Source organism: Acyrthosiphon pisum, chromosome A2 (genome assembly GCF_005508785.2).
Source record: "Acyrthosiphon pisum isolate AL4f chromosome A2, pea_aphid_22Mar2018_4r6ur, whole genome shotgun sequence".
NCBI lineage: Eukaryota > Metazoa > Arthropoda > Insecta > Hemiptera > Aphididae > Acyrthosiphon > Acyrthosiphon pisum.
Genome location: NC_042495.1, coordinates 55,690,816 through 55,715,491, shown reverse-complemented (window position 1 = coordinate 55,715,491; position 24,676 = coordinate 55,690,816). Strand labels below are relative to the sequence as shown.

The 24,676-nt window shown below is 28.8% G+C and overlaps 2 protein-coding genes across 7 annotated transcripts in view; one reads left to right on the top strand and one right to left on the bottom strand.

The window, feature by feature from the left end:
- The window catches only part of LOC100167841 (AF4/FMR2 family member 1), a 161,684-nt gene that overhangs the window by 93,917 nt on the left and 43,091 nt on the right, over positions 1 to 24,676 (bottom strand). The gene's annotated exons all lie outside the window — the stretch shown is intronic.
- LOC100163118 lies at positions 1,007 to 24,045 on the top strand. 4 transcript variants are annotated; one of them, XM_016804832.2, is made up of 8 exons: positions 1,008 to 1,491; positions 17,989 to 18,242; positions 21,165 to 21,328; positions 21,885 to 22,053; positions 22,244 to 22,499; positions 22,753 to 22,863; positions 22,919 to 23,021; positions 23,345 to 24,045. In XM_016804832.2, coding segments are annotated over exons 2-8 (924 nt in total). In that variant the 5' UTR covers positions 1,008 to 1,491; positions 17,989 to 18,240; the 3' UTR covers positions 23,464 to 24,045. The 4 variants fall into 4 exon arrangements, with proteins under 4 accessions (XP_003244906.1, XP_016660321.1, XP_029345562.1 ...); XM_029489702.1 differs by lacking the exon at positions 17,989 to 18,242 and adding an exon at positions 3,421 to 3,504; XM_003244858.4 differs by lacking the exon at positions 17,989 to 18,242 and having other exon boundaries at positions 1,007 to 1,491.

The following is a 24,676-nucleotide window of genomic DNA, read 5'->3' as shown; positions in this document are numbered from 1 at the left end:
CTCGATCAATCCGTTTTCGCATCGACTTTTGATAGTGCACGTAGGTACTGTGAAAAATGTTTTCCAGTGTAAAACAGTTCAAATGGTTCTATAATATATACGTATATTTTTGAACCACAATGGCACCTTATTATGCGTAGGTTTCTTGTACTGGGCCATTCTTAGTCCAGCGGTTCTTAAAACTTTGATGATCACAGACCTCTGACAAAAGATTTTAAAAAATCACGGACCCCCTACCTATTTTCTTTCGAATACCTTATTTTTTATAGAATATCTCATGTTATCATAATCAATATTTTAATACGTATTTTATTTTACCAATCACATAAGTAGATACGTAAAAGTATAGGTACACATAAAACATTTATAATTATTTTTATTTGACAAAATGTTTCATAAAAATGTAATGACATGAGTGTCGCGGACCATAGTTTAAGAACCGCTGTACTTGGGCGCTTCTATATGAACGTTATTTAGAATTTACCTATTATATAGTTGCACATAATAATTTATAGTGTATATTTAAATATTACAGTATTGAAGTCTGCAGATTTGTAACATCCAAATAAAAACTCAGTATGAGTGTGAAATAGTCACACGTCAGCATACCAATAAGGCTTTATAAATACAGTAGACAATAACATTATTTTTTTTTAATATATGTAGATGTTCTTAAAATTTATAAAAATTAGGTGTGTAAAATAAAAATTAATATCTATACTGAGGCACGGAATTTTCGAATTCCTACGTCTCTAGACCCTGGGGACCCCAGTTCATAAATCTTCCACTGATCCTACTTCCCGCGTATCTATAAATTGAACAGTTAATATTTTAATAACACATGGGTACGACTGCAGAACGAGTGAAATATTATACACATATAATATAAAAAAAATATTTAATTATTATTAAGAATAATATAATGTTTTGTATTATTTATTTGAAATATATATGAAAAAAAAAATAATTGCAAAATCATTGGTTATAATAACTATTGAGTATTGATGAAAATGAACTTAATTATACTATACATTACACAGTCTTCTTAAAAATCACTAGTAAAAATAGTACCCACAGGCCACAATATATTGTCTCTATCCATCTTTATATTTTAAGCCATGCAAAATACTACATAATATATAATTGCCTTCTATTAGCGATTGTCAAATTCCAAGGTTATATACCTACGTGATTAATGAAAAATTATAACTGCGTATTTAGAACCAGTCGTTATTATAAACCTCACAAATACACAATACTACAATGCAAATTCTCGAAAAAAGATGGACTTTAAGAACCACTATTTTCTGCACCTAATTGATATGTAGTTTGAAGTCTCGCACCTAATGCCCTTCATAAACCGTAAAACTTGATTATTTCTGGGTTTGCCTTTACTACGATAGCACGACGAGGCATCAGCTGATTATAGTCATCCAGTGTTCATGTTATGGTCCGTTTATGATATAGTGCATTGATTTCTGCGTTGAAAATGTAAGTACAACATTTCAAATTATTATCTCAAAACGTGCTAGGAATAGGGAATTATTAATTAAACATGCCAAATTAGACTTAACTAAAAATTAAAAATTATATATAAGTCTGAACGTAGTTATTAGGTAACTAAATAAATTGCTAATAATTGGTACGTATAATAGCTTTTATGGGCTAAAATAAGCGTTATGTTGAGTTTTCGGCGTTACTAATTTTGTACCTATATAGTAATTAACACACGGTATACTTTATAAGTTCATTCATACAAATTAGGATTTAAATAAATACTATCGATTATAATCCACAGACGATGTAAAATGTATTTCTTGATTTAATGGCTGGTAAATATAATTAATTAACATAATAAGTAAATTATGTAAGTTGCCTACCTATATTTTATTTGTTTTTATTAATGATCATTTGTTTTATTATTAATTAAATAATTACGTTCCGAACTTAATTTTACACAATAGAATAGCCTGTCTTATAAGTTGTTTGTTTAAATTGATTTTGTAAGAGGACTTAGGAGTATGTCATTTTCGGGGTATGTTGAAAATATATTTTTTATCATTTTCATATTATATAGAAATTATTATTTATCATATTGCATTTAAACAATATATTGAGTGAAATTAATTTACTGCTGAAATACACACATCGTTGTATTATATTATGATTAAATAAGAGGGAAAAAACAAATACAATTAATCGTTGAAGTTTTCCCGTGTAAGGTTATTAAATGTTGTATAGAATAATATGTGGTGGATTCTTCTAAAAATTTGGACCATATTTCATTGATATACAATTTTAATTAAAGCTGAAGCAAGAAATAATTAAATTACAGAAAATATCAATTATTGCATAATGTTATTAACGGAATTATTACTTTAAAAACATAAATTGAACTTATTGACCCAAAGTACAATAAATATTATGTATTATATTTTCGATTAATTGAATAATATGCATCACAACATTTGTACACATTAATTGCCAACGTTAAAAAGTATAGTATTAAAAAAAATTAAGTTTAAATGAAAAGTATAACTTTTTTTCTCTACAGCCAACTACTCAAAGTTATAGATAATATTGAAACTTTTTTAAGTACATACTTCGCGTGTTTGGCATTTCATTTTTATTTGTTACAGAAAAATTAGAAATGTTTGTAGAGTTTTTAATTTAAAAGATAATATTTGAATTGTATATTAGATAGGTATAATAAATACTTAACTACTTAATACATTATGTGCGATATAGTGTAAAAGTTCCGCAGGATGAACACGATTCCTAATACTTTTTTACAAGTTACAAAATGGTTTCGACTTTGATGTAGACTGTCTGTTTTCATAATACGACTGAAGGATTTGTACACAATAACTTAAAAAATGATTGTCAACCCTTATTTATGCGTAAAACAATAAGTCGTATGGTATTATAATATAGGTAGTAGTTGTAAAATGCGTGTAGGTATATTAAACGTACAATTAACTAGTGTCTGGTAATATGATACAATCAATTGGTATTTAAGTTACTGATTAGTTACCGGTTGATCAATTCATTATAGTTGATTGATAATAACTAATAAGTAACATATTGAGTTTATTATAAAATGCTGGATTACAGTGTAAGTATTTGAATTTACATATAAATATAATCTTATTTTAAACACAAAATACGTTTGCAAGAAATGTAAATTTGTGTAAATTATTTTATAATACTATTATTACACTATATTATATTGAACTTGAATATTTACAATGTATGTAAATGGGTATTCTTTATTATAATCGAAATGTATGCGTTAATACTTAAATATAGTCTACGAAATAGAACTGATGCGTTAAAAATATCTTCACATTATTATGTCGTATCGAAAGAGGCAAAAAGCTTTCAGTGTTATTTATAAATATTTTTTTATGTTAATTCCAGAAAACTAAAATTCAGCTACAATAAATCTACTAGTTTATGTGTTTAATCATCGTTTGAAAAAGATAATAATCTGAGTTGAGTGCGGTAAGCCGACTTTTTTATTATAGTAGTATTTTGCTTACATATTGTATTGTGGATCAAGATAGGAAAAAATGCGTACATATTATATACCTACTTGTTTCTGTGTGTATCAAATAAAATAAGAATTATTTTTAATGTGTATAGTATCCTACTGACCTAAAAAAAAAATTAAAATAAAAACAAAAAACTGGCAACGTAACCAGACCTCCCGTGTATGGTGAGATGTGGTCACGCCTTCTCGACCGTAATTCGCGCTTAAATGCCTTTAGGTTGCCGTATCGATGAAATCACTTTTATATTGCACAGAATGAGGAAGATAAATAAAATACTATCATCGAACAATGATAAATATTGATGTATAAGAGCGATATTACCTAACGCCACTGTGATAGTATTTGTATACTATAGTTTTATGGTAGGTATACAAATAATAAAATATAATGTCATGATACAACTAAACGATAATGCACTAATGCAGTATATTATAGAAGACAACATTATTTTGTTTAAATAATTGTTCAAATGTTATAATGTGATTACAAACTGATAAATTTTAACACATTTTAGACTGTTTGATAATGGATCAATGCACATAGTTTTATAATTACGTATATGATTTTATAAATTTTATCAGAAAAATCTAGAACATTTTGGCAACCTGTATAGAAATTTAATTATAAAAAACATAATATGAAATTCAACAATAAAATAATAGATATTTTTCAATAATTATTTTTTCTTGTTTTTTTTTTTTTCATAATTGATGATAAAATGAATAATTAAAACAAAATAATGAAAATGTGTTATCGAGAATAAAACAATAAATAAAAACATTAAATGTATACAATATATTATTATTTATGTATCAACACGTTCAATATCAACATCGAACACAAATATTATTCTTAAACCATTAAACAAGCAGTGTAATAATATACAAAAAGATAAACTTATTGTTTTCGTCAAAGAGAATTCAATAAAATGTTGCATTATAATTTATAGTTTGGAAAATTTAATTACGTGTCGATGGACTATATAATATTACACAACCATCACTGCAGTGTCATTATATACAATAGGTTAAACGTATATTTGATCTGTGTCACGTATCACAATCGTTCAGGATATTTGGGCGTAGTACGAAAAACAAATACCTATACTGTCCTAAATTATATCAAAATAAAAAAAAGCGTACAAAACCATCGGACTATATATACTGCAGGACAAATATTATTAAATGTACCTATCTCCTTTGCGTATCGCGACATGTCGCAACATTTCCATTAGGACATTGGGTCCTCTCCATCTGATTATATCGTATATAATATATAATACACTGTCCGTGTACAGGTATACCTATACAGATAAACTCTGTTGACTTGGAGGACAAAACAAATTAGACCCAATGACTCAAAACTTAGTGAACTAATAAATCTATACGGCCATCTTCATAAATTCCAATTCCCGACAAAGTTTTCCAATCAAGAAGACATTGCCCGTGGCGTCGTTCCCCGTGTTGCGTATATATCTATATATATATATCGTGTGTGAATATTACATATATATAATATATATATATTATGACCGACGCGTTGCCGCCATCGGCCGCACCTATCGCACAGGCGCGCGCGACCTACAACACGTCTAACCCAAGGACGGCGGACACTCGCACACACGTTCACTATATTATATACACACACGTACGAGTGTATACATGTTTTTACTTTACTGTTATCTTATTAATGCGGTTTTATCGCCGTGTGACCCGGCTGGTAATAATAATAATAATAGGCATTCGAGTTTTAGTGACTTTTATAGCAACTGCACATGTAGGTAGTGTCGTGGAAATATTTTAATGGTCATATTTATATACTGTGCCGTTTTGTATTGAATGTCAGCTTTTGAGACGTCCCTGCGATGGCAAACCGCAACGACCTCGTTTAAATATTTTTATTTCAACGAATTTACAACTTACAAAAATATTAACAAAATCGAAACACCAAACAGCGCACACCCTACTGTGTTATACCCAATAAATAATAATAATTCATAACAACATTTTAATCGAAAAGACGAATTAATAATGTTATGTGGGGTACCTATGTTATTATCGGACTTGAAAATAAATTACAATGATTTAAAAAAAATTATGTGGACGTAAATTTGCATAAATAAAAAGTAAATAATCAAAATAATAAATTATATCAATCAAGCTTGTATGCCAATAAAATTAGTTAAAATCTGACTGATTAAATTGAAAAATGTAATACACTCCTCGCATTATTTAAAAAGACAATAAGTATAAGATTATACAAAAATAAACCATAGTAAAAATAAAATAAATAAAATAAAATCAAATAAATGAAGTAACATTCTGTGGTTAATTATTTTGAAACGCATGAATACGTTTTTGAATCGAAATAATCTACTATATATACCTTTCTCTCTCTTTCATTCTCTCTGTCTATTGACCGTATGCTAATTTACTACACCATAACAACGTATACTAAAAATATTTTATGCGTATTAAAAGTATTATTTAACTGTTATTTTTTATAAATTATCTTGTTGATGGACTAATAGTAAGTACTTAGATATCAATATTATTAGATTAAATAATGAAACTCAAGTGCTCTATATCGATAATAATGATTAAGGATCATAGTTCATATTATGTTCATATACTAAATCAAATACTATAGGCTCGGTCTATAGCGCCTATCTGTAGTAAAAATGCCTAATATCAGTAATATCTCATCAAAAGTATAACAAGATTCAAAAATGAACACGAATCCAACTAAATTCAGTTGATACTAATGGTTTTACAATTTACATTAATGTAATACAGTGGCGGTCAAACGGGAGGGGGGGATGAGGGGGGATAGATCCCCCCCATGAAGTTTTTTTTCAATATTTATAACAATTTATAATTAAGTATATTCTATAATGCATTAAATTTTGTTCTATTTTTTTTTTCTAAAAATAAATTATTGTAAATTTCGACAGAATGTCAGAATATGTTTATACGTGTTTATACGACACAACTATATTATTAATTATTATCTAGACTCATATCTAGGAACTAGGATATTATTTTCATTATTAATATTTAGTTGCTTACACAAAATATAATATGGGAATTATCCCCCTCGATCATCGAGAATTCTCAATAACAACTAGCTCTACACTTTCCCAGAACATTGGCCTATACGGGCGATAGTGCGATCGGTAGGTATATTTTACGTACCAACAGCCCCAGGTAATTAATTGGTTGAAAACTTGAAATATCGATTGCTTATTATTTGTCATAACACATAATATTTATTTATCACCGTGATTCGTCTTTACTCTTTCGTACTCGTGTTTTCTACAACTGTAGGTCCGTGTAGTACTATAGCTTACTATTATACGGTCGGTGTCTTTTGTAATATTGACTATTTTGTCTATTTTACATTTTCACAATTACTATGTCTATAGAAGGAAAATTACTAGCTATTTTGATGCAAGTTGCTCTACTTATAAACGCTCGGCGGATGAAAAAATAAGTAAGATCACTAATATTGTTACAGAAAATCAAGTTGTGGACGAAGCGATAATATTTATTCTATGGCTGTTCATTGTGGGGTTATAATTTATAAATATAACATCCAACGAAGTACTGGACGAATTAGCAAAAAAAAAATAGATATACTAATATAATAAAAATATTGTTAATACTATAATATATTTATAAAGTCTGTATGTTAAATGGACATTTTACCCCTGATTGTTTTCGGTGTAGTATGATATTGACAATTATGGGCAAAATATTTAATAATAAAATAATACATTTTTGACATTAAATAATAAAGTATTATTATGAAATAGTAAACTTTTAAAAATAATGGGGGAGAAATGTCCGCATCAAAATGTACATGGGGAAAATGTCCTACTACACCGAAAATAGTCCGGGGGGGAATGGTCGGGGGGAATGTCCGTGATTCAGTCTGTATACCTAAGTTATAAATAAAGTTTGTATTTACCATAATTTTATAAATTGATATTAGACATAACCATAAATTATATTTTTAATGATAAAATTATGCATATGTTAAACAATCAGCCGTATCCCCCCCCCCCATGACAAAATCATTTGACCACCACTGATGTAATACCACCATTCGTTATTACTTACTAAATTAATGTAAATACATTAAAATATAATATAATAAATCATAATATTGTCTTACCTATTTAATGACTTAACTAGTAAAGGAATTATTATTAATATTTAAAATAAAATATAAATCGATAACGTGACTACATATCATATAAATTAATACTTATAAACAATACATTTATTACATACCATTATCTCAGCTTTTGCATATACTTAGTACTTTAGTAGGTATCGTTGCATAAAATGTATAATGCAAGATGTTATTTAATATCACGAAACACTTACCTGAAACATAAATTAAAAACTTATAAAATGTTTTGATAACAATAAACATTAAATCAAATTAAATTTTTTAGATTCAGAGGGAGGAAGGAATATAGTGGGGTTTGCAAGTAATGATGTTACAAAAAATAAATAGTTTCTTATTTTTTTTCAAAAACTTCTTTAGATGAGTGTCTAATAAGGTCTATGTATTTGGCACATTTATTTTTTGGAAATCGAGTCTTATATTATACCTACTCTCATCTCTTATATCAGTACATTGAAGAAATATTTTGATTTTCACTATCTTGTTGTTTACTTTTGAGTGACAGAAAAGACTGCCGAATCGATTTTCAATTATTTAAATTATCATTCACAATTATGCCACAAATTTACAATACATGTATTGAATATAACCACTACGTTGATCGAATCGCGACGAGTTTGCCAACGCACCAGTTTTCTGTATCCAGTTTGGCATATTTTATTTGAATTTATATTTTATTATATGTCTAAGTAGAGTGACATTAATGTTACCCCGCGAGTACATTACTATATACTTATCTATAAAGTTTAAACAATAAGTTCTAACTAATTAATTACTCGTGATCACGATAACGTTTTTTTAAAAATGTACATATTTATTTTTCTAAAATATTGTTTTACATTAACATAAAATTATGTAAAAAAAATATTAACTAATATATGGTATACCTATACCTATATCTTCTAAATTTACATATCTTATATACGAGTTGTAGTTTTAATTTTTAAATGATTAAATTATATTTACTAGGTTAAATAATATAAGATTACAGCATAAAGACATAAAGCAACAAAATTTTATCGAGTTTCAATATTGTGGCGGAACTTTTAAAACTTTTATGCGTTAGTATACGTGTATAAACAACGTTTAAAAACTGTAACAATAAACAAAATAATATCAAATAATACATTTTCATAAACAACTGTTTTTATAGCAATATATCACACTGTAGCACGTCTTTGAATGCATATAAAATAATATTAGGTACACATAATATGTTATAATATAATCTAAAATGTTAAAAGTTAAAAACTATAAATGGTGTGTCTTACTTTTTAGATAAATATAATAAAATAAAATCAATAGCATAATTAATGCACTTCACATGGCAAAAATACCATAATACAAACTGACCTAATATTACAACATAATATACACACTTAAAATATAAAAGAAGACGTTGGTTAAGTACTTAAGTAGCTGGTACCTACGTAACTATATTATAATTGATTATGTACATATTACACACACACACACACACACACACACACACACACACACACACACACACACCACATATTTAGGTACTATACTGTAGACATATGAAAATACGACTGATTATTATAGAAGTTAAGAAATCAACACTTCCCTCAAATATTTAACAATAAATAAAATTACCCAACATTCAAAATGTAATTTTAAATTATATGACATGACTGAATGTCTGAGTGTGTTATAAACAAAGCTTATTTTTATTTAAAATAGTCTGAATTGTATCGTTATATAGATATTTAAGACTATTTAAGTTTAGATCTGAGAAATATATTATAAATTATATACAGATTACACTTTTACTATTAGGTACATTTTACATTTTGTACATCTCAAATACCATTTCTATTATTATATTATAATATGTTTATGCCATTGTAATTCTAACGGCCAACTATTTTAAAACAAAAATCAAAACACGTTTTAATATTATGTTAATTAACTTTTATTGTTATTTATGGAATTTAGTATTATTTAAATATGAATACAATCTATTATAATACCTAATACCTATATCATACTAATTATCCCTCTTATGTCGTACTTTGCGTATTATAAATAATATGCCTAATGCTGATAATTTTTTTTAATTATTTATCACATTGTACATATTTAATTAATTTCAGTTCAGCTATTGTAACATTTTATTTTTTACAATATGCTCACAGTTAATACTGTACTCGATGCCGTTGTGTCGTTAAAATCGTGTAAATAAAAATAAATATAAAGCTTGAAAAAAATAAAGGATTCATTTTTAAATAATATTATAATTTTAATAAACAATAGTCTAGGTATATAGGTCAGACTTTATACAGTTATATAATATTTGGTATGGGTACATAACGCAAACATAACACATTTGGGTAATAGGGTGATAACTGATAACTTATCAGTGATAAGCATTGAACAAAACGCATAAGCTTAGACTGAAATACGTGTTTGGCCGATTAGTCGTGGAGGAGATGATGACCCCAAAACAAGACTGTGTGCCACTCCGGCACACGTTGCAGATACTTGCAGCGGCCAGCTTACATGTAATATATACCAATATATATCACTATATAATATACTTATATTATGATATATATATAAATTATAAAATTTACATATTCGATATTGTATAGTTTACAATACTTCAGAGTTCGGAGAGTCCATCGGGTCAATGTCGGGAGTATTGCATGTTTATAGTGGGGATATTTAGGCCGCCCAGTGGTGGCCAAACTCGATAGAGCAATTTAATTATTCGTTGAACCAGTTAAAAACCAACAAGGACGGCTGTGAACTTGTGAAGTAATGTCTATCGTCTATTCGCCATATATTACTACCAGAAAACAATGTAAATATTTCCCGTGAAAAACTTGGCAAAAAAATATTATTTTAAATCGTTTTTAAAACAAATTTATGCACATTGAATAAGCATTAAACAACTCAAAAAAGTAAAAACAATTTGATATCCATTTGCGTATAACATGTTTTCTATTTGAAAACTATGCACAAAACTAACATTCGTCGAAATAGTATTTTGAATGTTTTTAGAAAACATGGAATTTAAAATCTGCATTATAATATTTTGTTGATACAGTTTTGCTACAAGGAAGTTTAATATTATTTTAATTAATTTGAATATGCTTTACTATCATGGCATAACGCCTATTTTTTTTATCGTCGATAATGACATAAATATAAAGTGGACATTTTGAGCTTTAACAAGCATTATACATTTATACACTAATAGAAATTGATTTTCAATTAATATAGGATAAAACGGAACAGGATTAAGTTTTTAACGATAGGAGGGATAAGGCCTATTACACTGCTGTATACATATATAAAGTAAACAGCTATAACTTTTTAAACGGCTGTTAAACGAACACGACACACATTTATCGATCAACCATTATATATATAATCCAAAACAATTAAGAATCTATACATCACTACTGGGCTACAATAACAAGGTCGGAAATTTTGATTAACTTATATATCTATACTTTATCGAGTATACATTTTTTGGTTCTAATTCATGGTAGGCACGGACACAATATATCTACCAATATAATATAATATAAAAAAGGAATAGACAATTCTCGGCGGTGTTCGATAAACATTCTCTGATCGTATTATCATAATAATATCACCGTACGTGATCTCAATCTCGTTCACAGTATACGTTTCAATCTCATTACAATATAAATTCCTAGTTCACATTGCAGTACTGTGGTATCAAAAGTGCACAACGTGCCTAACATGCAGTTAAATAAAAGCACTAAAGATCATTTTACACACCCTGCACGACCAACCCCGGAAGGAACGTCGGTCATGTTATCAAAACGATACGAGGCGTATCTTATGATGTTCACGGTGTGTATAGATGTACGTTCGGTATAATATTATACCTTCTCCCACGTCCGTAAGAAAAAAAGTAAAAACGTCAGTGAAACACGATGGGAAAAAATGTGGTTGTTAACGTTAAGCTATATTCGAGAAAACCGCGACTTTATTTTCGTCTATAAGTATAACTGCAGACATCTGACACAAGTATAAGTTCAACTAGGTAGTATATGATGTACCTAAATAATATATATTACATGCAATATAGTTCCCGCGTACTAGTTTCCCAAAGTAATACCGGTAGAGGTATACAGCATATAAATAATAAACAATGAACGATATTTATTTACATTAAGTCAAATGGTGAAGTCGAAAAAGTAAATAAATTATTTATTTAGTTATTTTTATCTATATATATATCAATAGTATTAAATATAAATAACGTTTTCTAAAATACTACCCCTCCGAGACTCAACTACTAAATCGGTACAAATAATAACTAAATAATCAATCTAGATTCTGGACCATGCTTCCTAAATCCTAATACACTTGTATTCAAACTATATGTGTGTATTATCAAAATATGATAAGCATAAATAAGAATTATTATATAACTAAATACAAAACAAAAGTAATTCAAATGTATTTTTTTATAGTTTTTATATAGTAACTAAGTAAAAATGTCTAGGTACTGAAATTATTTTAAATAAGATTACACTTTTGTACTTAATATTTAGCATAAAAAAAATTGTAGTTCTTCTAAGGACCTACCTATACTTGCATTTTGCATTATGAAGAGATAACATTAGGTAATAGATTATTGTTTCGTAATAAGTATTATCATCGGAGAATTGTGTGAAATATAATTTTTCATTCACTCTAAAGTCTAAAGAAGTATATAAATTACTGTTATTCCTATCATATAAATACAATAATATGATCATTCATGATTAATTAAAATATTTTTAATAAAAAATGGAGAAGTATTGAAGAAATTTAAATAATGATTGTCGATCAATAATTTGATAAAATTAAATGTAGGTATCTGCTTGAATAATTTTATTAGTAAATTAATAATAGATACATACATAATGACCCACCTAATTGTTAGTAATAATTATGATAATATATTGAAAAAAAAACCAGAGAAGTTGCTCTGCTGTATAGCAGGTTTCGAGTTTACTACATCATTGAGTACCGAGCAGGTCACTCAGTCACTGTAATAGATATTTTAAATTTTAATTCAACGATAAATCATGTCGTACAAAAACGATTTTGAGCGGAAATGGTATGTCAGCTTCTCTATTTAAGGATATTTTATAATTTATTCATATCTATTACTAGAAGTAATTTTTTTCTATTAATAACCTGGTAGATGAACTAATTTTTGCCCAACACATTACATATATTATTTATATTAACTTTAGAATATTATAATTTTAGTTGTAGGCTATAATATATTATATTAAATACCATAAACCTATTCACAGTTCAAATTTCTTTAGGAGAAACTTTCGAACAACCTTGTTCAATTCTAAAACACATTACATTTGTTAATGTTGCATGGTTTTAAGTCAGGGTTGGCAAAAACCCGGGCATTTTAGAAAAAACCCAACCTGGGTTTTTTCAAATAAAACCCCAAAAAACCCGATGGATTTTAATGTAAAAGTAATAATGGGTGGTGTTATCGGGTTTTTTCAGAAAAAACCCATCCAAAAACCCTGCAGTGGGTTTTATTGTAAAATATTAATGGACCGTTTTATCGGGGTTTTTCTGAAAAAACCAATCCGAAAAAAATAAAAATCGGAATTTTTTATTGAAAATAGAATAGAATTTTATTAAAAATAAAAGATTTCGATTGACCATTAGTGTGTAATTTTTTTCTATTTTATTCTTTAAACTGTACCTACCTAATTAAAAAAATAATTATTAAGTTTTTTAAGTACAAAAAAGTTTGCAAATTTATCATAATTTTGACAAAATTTGAACTTTAGACATTTTTAACGGAATTCAGCGCAGGTCTGAATGAAATAATTATTTGTAATCCACGAATAGTTGGAGAAATCGGAACGGCGTGACGGTACAGTCAAAATAATATGTAATTGTTAATAATGATAAATTAATATTCATCAAATAACTATAAAAATATATTATTATTGCGACAACTCAAGAACGACGGAAATTCACTAGGGCCGCTCACACATATTACATCAGCTCTCGTCTCCACCGTTCGTCATACCATCATTCGTCTCTCGTCAAGTCTGCGCACGCCACCGTTTTCCACCGAATTCGTTCAACACGTTTAACGCGACTTTGCGGGAACGGACGTCCGAGCGAATAATAATAAATTGTAGTTTTACCGGATGCGCGGAAAAAAAACCGTACGAGACGGTCGAAAACTGGCGGCGGTGGTAGCTTTCTATTTCGCGGCGGCGAATTATTATGGCCGACAACTTTTGAGATTCCACCTTTCACTCGGAAGATTCGCGCCGTCCGGATATTTCACAGCCTTCGGCTGGTAACGTGACCCCCGGGACGACCGATGTTTTCGATAACATTTCACACGAGCATTTACGTTGCCGCGGGCCGTACAGTTAAGGCGCGTCTATATAATATTATTATTATATCGTATGAGGCCGCCACCGCCGATATTGTACGATGGCCCGACCTAACCATAATATTGCTGCGGCGGTTCGCGTCGACAGGATAACGTAATAAGTGTAATCCCGCAGACTTAAACCGACTTTAATTCGACTTAAAGCCGCCGTTTACAGGTCAACGTGGCTGCACACTTTCCTATACACGAAACCCGATTATTGTGTTATGATGATATAGGTATTACGACGTACGAATTGTTATGAGACTGCGATTTTAGGTTTGTATAAACAAAACATGTAATAGTGATAAACCATTTTTTTTTTAAAGAATTTTTCTAAAAGGCTGTAAGCATAATGTATATAAACGTACTTATAACTGCAGTAGGTAACTACAAGAAATATATTTTAATATTAGAGAATCAATCAAATGTGCAGGAATACAAAACAATATCAACACAATGAATAACATCACGATGACGATGCATATTCTGCCGCGACGCAGGTAATAAATAAAATAAATTCAATAACGTGTAACAGTACATTTTGTACACGATCTGATTGTACAATCGATAACATTGTTTTAAAATCAAATTGTATGAAATATCAAACAATTATAACTGGTACTGATACTTCGTATGTATATGAATAATCAATATAAACTGGTTGGTGATGACTGATGAGTGATGACTAAACTCAACCACACGATTACCTATATATTTTGAATTTTGATAACTGCATTTATAAAGACAATCAGGCTATCCTAAACTCTTAATATTTTAATGATTCTCAAAAAATGGTTCTACTTAAATAAATATAAGCAATCTGCTTATACATTTCTCGTTGCCAAATTTTTCTGGTTCAACTGTGAGACCGGATTTAAACCGCCAAACAATCATGACTATTTAGCGTCTGTGTGACGTGGTATGTGATAGGATCGTGGTTGCTACCAGTCCATATCTATAGGTCTAGAATTAGTCTTCTAGTCCAAGCGCCCTTAGACGACTGCTCTTCCAGCGCCTCTATCAATCCTGAAACGTGGACCTTCTAGAGTTTTCCCTAAATGTTTTGATGTCCTATCCTATATTTTTAAATGGTAATCTTTAATTTCAATTTCATATTCTGAAGCAGAATGTACCAACTATATTTCTGAAAACGTTGATAGGTAAATTCACAACTTAAATAGTCCACTGCCACCTTCTGAGTGACCACTGAGCAGACGCGTAGCAAAACAGTTTGCCATTAGGGACCAATATTTGTTGGCCCCTCTCACTTTATGCACACTCTACCGGCTGCCACCCTTCTCCTTATCAAAAAATATCTAAAAAAAATTAATACATTTTAACAATGTATTGTCTGTATTGGTTAATAAGTTTAAATAATATTTTCCAGTTTTCAATCTATTATTATTTATTAGACGTGTTATTGTGTTATCTTGAGTTTTTGGGTGACGAATATTTAAAAGATAAAATCTCAGAATTTAATAAATAATAACGATTTACGATTGTTGATTGTACAGAGTACCTATAATATGCATCCAGGATTCGGGGCAATGAAATGCCATAATATTTCGAATATTTAAAAATAAAATTGAAGGGACCACTTATTTGGGGGGCCATTGACTTTTCTTAGAGGTCAGGCCCTCTGAGACCTCCCTTTGGTGAGATGCCTGTGAGTGAGTGAGTAAAGTCCATAAACACTCTTGCAAATTCTTGATGAAATTTAAAGTATATTATATTTTGGCATAGATTTCAATAATTTAGGATAACTTAGGTGGGCCATCCTACATAGTTACGCAAAAACTATTTACTTGAAAATTCCTAAAAACAAACTTGCAAATTACTTGTAAAATATTATTGGTGGTTTAAAGTGGATATTACTATGGGAGTGACCAATTTCACGCATATACAAAAAAAATCGATTATTAAACTAATAGTTTATTATTTATTAAGTTGATTTAATATTTGATAAGATAATAGTTAGGGGTATCGGATACCTTAGTAAATTTTATATCACTACGCGGTTTCTCAAAACTTTAACTTTTTTAAAGTTTATAAGTTATATACTTAATTATATAACTTATAAACTATTATAGTGCAATAATCGATTTTTGTGTAAAACAACTTTAGACAATTCTTGAGAATAATATACAAAATGAAAATAATATTGGTTGAAATTCAAACCTAAAAACAATTATTACAAACTAAAAAAAAGTAAGAAAACGGTTCTTTTTTTTTCAAAAATGTAATGTCATGATAGTGTTTAATTTTACGTAAAATAACACAAAAGTTGACATGATTGAAAAAATCACATAGCGTGTTTTCTATGCTAATAGTATTTTATTCACACATAACAATATACGTCATACTTAAGGCCATTTTAAGTTTTAACCCTAACAAAATATTGTTTATTCAACCAGAGTTCAGTGACTTATTAAATTGGAAATACATACACGCGTACAATTTATGTAGTCAGACATCTGACACCTGATTTCAATTATAAATTACTGCCATTTGAAAAATTTGAATATTCAATTTGAATTTTGAACTATTGTAATATATACTAAGAGCGTAAAACATTTTTAGAAATAATAATAGCTGTATTATTACAAAATATAGGGTATTATGTATTCGTAGTTTTTAACCTGTAATCCGTTTAAACATAGAGTCAATATACTCTTTATAAATATTATACTTGTATAAACTTCAAGAGATAATAATATTAAATATATAAAAACATAATGTTAATATTGAATGTCAACAGACATTTTTGACAAAAAAATCACGTAAAACTGTGAAAAATGTGGGACTTTGAAAAACAATCTCTATAAAGGATAACCGGTATTAAATTTCTATTCAATAGAAACGCTTGGGTAAATCTGTTTCACTTTTTTTTTCATCCTAAAAAGTATTTTTCAAGTTAACCAATAAAAACATGATAATAATTAAAAACCAATACCTTTGTTTAAAATTGAATTAATTACAAAATAATAGTATCCTTATAATAAAATTATTCTACGCTGTTATTAAAGAATAATTGAAATGATGAAACAGATGTAGACTACTGTATGGTTAAATAGTTTTTTCTAAGGTCGATCGATTTCTGCGAACAATATTTTACTTACTCCAATACGAAATTAATTTAATGTAAATGTTATGCTACTACTACATACTCTACAACTATACTAAATGCAAGATCAGGGGTTCAAAGAAATATAAAATATTTATGTTTAAATAATACAATGTACGATATTATAAATAAGTAAAACACTTAGCGTAATTTGTATTTTAATTCAATAAGATTTAAATTGTATTTAAGATCAAAAATGAACAAGGAAGGACACTTGGATTTTAATTGCAAATATTCAATGTGTTATATATATATATTATAATATATAGATATATTTTTTTTGTAATCGATTTTAAAAATTAATATAACTTGAAATAGCTTTAAAAATCTATTCTCAAATGTCCTAATGGATGTTAAAATGATATCGACGCATAATACGTACTTCGTTTGCCTATAAACTACTTTCCTATATCCAGTGATACTATTATCACTGGATGACATTCACTATTTGATTATGCAACATTTTCACATCTCGACTTACACCGTAGTGTATATTTCATACGAATAAATCATTACCTACGTGATATCATATCCGATGGAATTTGTTCATTTTTATATAAACATTTAATTAGGTTTCTTATACATGAAAAATGTTGAGCATTTGTTTTTAAAATTTGGTTAGTATACTTGTTGCTGCTTTGTATTTCACTTGGGATAAAAAATGAAACAGTTTGATGTATTTTATTTTATTTAAGGGGGACAAACAGAGTGGAAAAATTCATTGTACATTCTCGTGCATTACTTTTTATGAACCACTGGGTATTTCACGCGATTACAATGTTCATTCGATTGTGTCCAACTGTAAAGAGGACACCGAAGCTTTACATTTATTAATTCGTGACCGTTCCTACTGAGACAAAAACAAATGATACACAAACGCTGCTTATTCGTTCAACACGTCAAACCAAACCAGTTTTCAATTGTGTAAGTCGGGGACAATTCATTCAATGTAAGTAAAACACTATTATTTTTAACCAAAATCACGTTTAATTTATTGTAAACACATATTATACCACTAAGTAAACATAATTGTTTAGTAAAAAATCCAGAATACATAACGTTTGGTATTCTTCATAAAGACGTAAACAAAATATATATAACCAACGTCGCAAACAAATGGCAATTTTTTTTTATAAATCCACTTTAGTATTTTTACATTTTCATTGAACATTTATTTATTAATTTTCTAACAGATATTTATATTCCACAAAAAGTAATTCGCAAAATAAATAAATTTATGTTTGTACTGCAGTTTGTGTTATAATTATGAGAACATTAAGAACGTTATAATTTTAATTAATGGACTTCCAAAGTTATAATTATATTTGCAAGAAGCTTGAAATATGTATGGGATTAGAAGAGAAAATTATAAACGAGATTTGTATTACATTTTTTTTTTTGCCAAAAAATGTAATAAGGATTTCTCTGAACGAGTTAACGTATTCTCGCGTTCAAGGATTTTCATAATTTATTATAATAGCAATTGCCTTATCACCTTTTGAAATAGGCAGGTATGTATTTATTTTATAACGCATTCTCCACGAAAATGTATCTTTTTTGGGCGGTTTACGCTACAATTAATAATAACTATAATAAGCATAAGAGGTAATTTTATCATTAAACTTTTTCTGTAACTATTGAGCTTTTAACAATGTAGGTTGATTATAAGGTCCCTGACCTTTTTATCCTACGCGAACCACGCAAAACCGGTCTCAAGGTAATTTAAGCGTGTATTCGTGACATTTTAATGTGCCGTATTACGCGCATATAGATACATTCGCATAGAAATCAGACTGCCGCAACGATCTCCAGCACTACTCCCCTCTATTCCACGAGATCCCCCTCACATGATGGTCACGTTTTATAAATAGTAGTTGTTTAGTAATATCCAGTTTTTTGAAACCGTAAACGCCTTGGTTATATATTGTAAATTATGTGAAAAAAACTATACGAATACACTCAGTTCGCGAACATAGCACGAGCCGAGTACATCAAGATGACCAGGTGAGTGAATCAATTAAACAAACAAACCCACACACACACACACACACAAATAATTTGTTATTGTTGTTATAATGTAATATGTGATAAGCAGGTGTAGGACGATAAGCTGATGATAATTTATTTTTGTTTAATGTGTCTGTTATGATAATGTATTTTTTTATATCTATTAACGTGCCTTATACTATTTAATACATTTGATTGTTTTAAATCATATACGCGGTGATATTATTATTCGGGTATGTCGTAGCAAGTAGATGTTGCGTATGTGCTCTAATACCGCGTGTGTACATTTTCTTCTATTTTATCGAATAGAAATCACTTTATTGGAAAGTATTTGGTGAACGTCATGGTATGACGTCAGTATACCTAAGTACCTAACGTCGTAAGATATCACGAGAAAATATGGTTCGGATAGAAATATTTCTCAGACTTTAAAATTCTATAATGACACTTGTATAATAATTCACAAAAAATAATTTCAGCAATGAGGCATATAATTTGCTAAGAATGAGTATGCTATACTACTGTTTCTAAAATTTGGAAAATACTTAAATTTGTTGCACCATTTAAGAAGTGTCCTAGGCCCTAGCCCCTCGGCGATACCATCTTTGTTTTTTTCAAATGAGAACCAACCTGTTTTACAGTAAATTATTATGTTAATTTTGTACTTACAAACTTAAATTATGTAAAATATGGTCATTACTAAGTATATTTAAATATTCCAATAATCAGAATTTGAATTAATATATTATTAAAGGAAAAAATGTGTGCGCATGTTTGTTGAATAATACTAGATAAATATTGATGTAACTTCATATTTATTACAATCCGTTTGCAAATAAATAAACTTAGTTAGGAGGGTACAGGGGAAATGTCTATACTGTTTAATAAGGAGAAAATATGAGGGCTACACCCCACAACAATTTGGTCCTAATTGGGCCTACGGCATCGTGTACCTTTTTACGTATATAATAAATTGTTGACTTTTTGGTAATCGTCTCACTAATATTTTATAGTCTTCTCTAAAACTATATTTAATTATAATATACAAAGCGGTCGCCTTATTAGTGCTGAATTATATGTTATTAAATGTTCTTCGGTTATACGTTAATACCCACCTTCACTAATATCTTTTACATAATTATTATAATAATAAAGTTTAAAACAAAATTATGATAATAATATAGGTACATATCGCAAGATGTTGCATTATTACAGTGCCGCAGTAAATACATTTTGTCTGAGGGAGAGAACGTGCGTTTTTATTTGACCGACAAAACGTGCAATGTTTCGTAATCGAACCGATGTGCCCCGGAGAGAAAGTGGTCTTTGCAACCGGTCGGTATCATGTATGATATATATATATCATATATGTATACCGCATGTGTTCCAAAAAGGTTTTGCACTTGGTGATAAGTAGATTTATTCATAAATGGGAGGGTGTATAATAGTAGTACATAAGGAAGCTGTTATCTAATGTATGTTGATATAATATACTATATCGAATGCATACAAAAACTAGTTCGGATAATAACACAATATAATATAATACGTATATGTATAAAGTCCATAGATAAACATTTAGAAGGAATAAAAACGTCGTTTTTAGTCCTGCAATCGATTTAAACGTTTAAGAAAAATATAATAAAAAATACGTATACATATTGTTTCGAATTAAATAACATGATCTAATAAAGGTAAAATCGAATTAACTCGTTCGCCCGCCACAGTTCGACGCAAACCCAAACGGATGGAGAACGTCCATCTATAAACAATGATTATAGCACGTACAAAATTAGATTTTGCGCTCAATTGATTTTACATTCATATTTCATATTATTACATTATCTAATATTATTATACACAGGACATTAGACTGCGTTTACGGGCGGCCAAAGGGTCCACTGCCCGATGACATTGCATCCACCAGACGCCTGTTGGGCATGACCGACGAGTCGATACGCCGAGATGTCTGCGAGCTCACTCAGTGGCTTCGCGACCAACCTAACCTGCCAAACACGTTGGATGGAGGTGAGATATTATTAACACGGCCTCCAATAATAAATAACCCGGTAGGGAGTGGGACATGTGTAAAGTAATTATGTTTACATCACTGTAATATTATTATGTTATATAAGATTTAATTGCGTTTATAGAGCCATTCGGGTCTGCAAGTCTACTATTAAAATAATGTACTGTCATTTAATAAAATCTTTTTAATTGTCTATATTTTTTGAAGATCGAATAATCTTAACAAGTAGTTAAGAGTCAAGTTAATCATCCACGCGATGGTTATTATTTTTATACCGTATAGTTAATAATAATTAATATACCTATACCATATATTTATATGTTACATAATACACAATTAACAAACTTACGGTCTTATAATATATGATTGTCAGTGCGTAAGAAAACGAGATTTCTTGCGAGTGTAACTTACCTAAAACAAATAAATAGCAACTATTATAATCATGAAGAAATTTGCAAAAAAAAAAAATGGCATAATATATAAAATAACACATTTTCTAGAGGAAAACAATTAATAATTAATAGATTATATTATATGAACAACTTTTTATTAAAGTGGAATTGGATTGGTGGATGGAGAATTACCTGGTTATGAATAAGAATGAAGTGGAAAGAGTCAAAGACAACTTGCCAGTATACTTTCAACTAAAAACTATCATACCGGAAGTAATGAACAACAGAGATCCAAAAACTAATAAGGATATGATAAAAGGATATGACACGACGTAAGTTTGTTTTCTATACGTTCGGTTTTAAGTTTTCGTTAGCACGAAAATCTAATAGGCACAGTAATACCTGTAGCTAAATGGACTATAGGTGCGTATGTAAATGCGTACGATATACGAGGGTTAACATTAGACAAGTTCTGATGAATATTGGCAAAGTGGAATTTAATATTTTGAGTTTTTTGTTTAGACTTATAGGTTTGGTACCTACGGTAATGGACGGTGGCAGAAAACTAGCAGTGTATATGCATCGCCAAGATACGCCGACATCAGATTACAGCCCAGTGGGCATAGCCATGCACTTGACATGTTTGGCCGACCTTTATCTCGCCCAAGGAATAGATCATATAAAACTCGTGCTCGTTATCGACATGAGGACGGTGCGGTTAGGTCATTTGGCCAGATATCCATTAGGGATGTTACGCCGTTTTTTCTTATACGCCTGGGTAAGCCGTAATACTATATGATATGAATTAATGGGAGTGTGAGCTCATGTCGGGTTCACAACAATACAGGTTTTTTTTTTAATGTGCGAAGTATATAAAATAATATTATAGTTTCATAAAAATATGTTTTCATTATATGATATACACCTATGTATAATGTATATATATGATTTTATTGTTACAAATGTTTTGGTTGGATAATGTATGTCCAGAATTATTTTATTAAATCTGTTTAATGCGTAAATAATTACAGAAAGCTTATCCAGAACGTGTGGCTCAGATCCACATAATAAATCCACCAGCCATATTGAGTGTAATAATGGCGATGTTTAAACCTCTCCTTAAGGCGAAAATTCGAAAGAGAGTGAGTGTTATATAAATGCTATTAGATTTTTAAATAATCGCGATTTGTATTTTAGATGATTGTACATCGTCATTTTGAAACATTCTTGGAGCACGTGCCATTAAAATATATGCCTAAGGACTATGGAGGCGAATCACCGTCATTGATTGAGCTTCATGGTAATGCGTCATTTTTATTGAAATAAAAATAATTTAGAAATCTAATTTAAAAGGCCGTTACTTCGATATTGTTTTCACAATTTTTCCTCATGTCCAGGGAAACTATATTGAGGAAATCGACAAAGTTACTTTTTTTTTTTTAGTTTAAGAAATAACTAGATGAAATTTCCAATTGATAAACAGAACTACTAAAACCTTCGTAGCTTTTTTTTACTGCCCCGTAAAAATCCTGATAAAAAAAAAATCACTTAGTAAATCAATGCTCACTGCTCAGTCATCGTGGTGGTCTTGTTTAGAAATTAATACTACAACAATTTTTACAGAGGCTTGGCGTCAAAAAATTATCGATCATCAACCATATTTCAAAAAGTGTTCGGCTAAACATAGAGTGGTGGACAAAAAAGCAAATGTTGAATCTTCTGAAAATAATATGTCGTCGTAAAACTGATTAGCAATATTAATATTATTAGTTATTACGATTTATGAATGTACATTATAGGTATACTTTTATGAAAATAACCGTGTATCAACATTAATTTAGTTATACAATTGATTTAAATATAAATAATTATGAATTGTATCCATGTTTATAAATCCATGTGTGTATTGTTTTGTTTTTTTCAAATTAAAAGGACCACAAGAAAATAAATAAATTTTCTAAGGTCGTTAAAATTTCTTTCTGAAAGTATTATAATACCTATTACCTATAGTTAATTAAGTTATAAATAGGTATATAATGCATTTAATATAATTTTGTACACCTACAAAATGTATTGTATTATATGATATATATTATAAATGTCATGGGAAATCATAATTATTAAGTATACAAGTATTATTTAAAATGTATTTTTACTATTGAATATTTATTACAATGTGTATTTCAAACATACACTAAAAGCAATAATGGATAATTTACTAGGTAATACGTTATACAATAAGACCTATTATTGAAGCGTAAGTTTTTATTTATTGCATATGATTAAAAAATGACTATATAATTATACTTTTATTTATTCTATAGGTAAAATATTTCATGGCGGTCAAACAAATATTAAAATCCTAACCTATCTACTTGGAAGTTTGGCCTTAAATATATTATCATTAGGTATTATAGTTTATCAAGGTCGTTTTCATATCGTTTATAATAACATCACTAAGACATCACTGCATAGTATGCACTATGCATTATAATACTATAATATGTCTTTAATACGAAACACAATAATCCGTTACTCGTTTCACTAATTTATAAGACTAACTATTTTTGTATACTACTAAATAATAATTATTTATTTTGAAAACAAATTAATTTATTATTTCTATTATAGAATTACATTTTTATAAAGCAAATGTATTTTTTAAGACATGTTCCCAATCAGATAATCAGTTAAAATGTTTTCATAGATAGGTACTACTGTATGACTTAGTATTATACATAATAAATTGATACCTACTCTCTTTATTATCTATGCTATTATAGCATATGTTCGTTACTTAATCTATAATCGTAACCATTATTTAGATACATAATCACTGATAACATGAGTGTGAACATAATATATAGGTTATCTACGCTAATTATGCACGAATATTAATAACCATTTGATCCCAAAATAAATTGTGTATTTTTAAATTGCAATAGGAAGTACCTA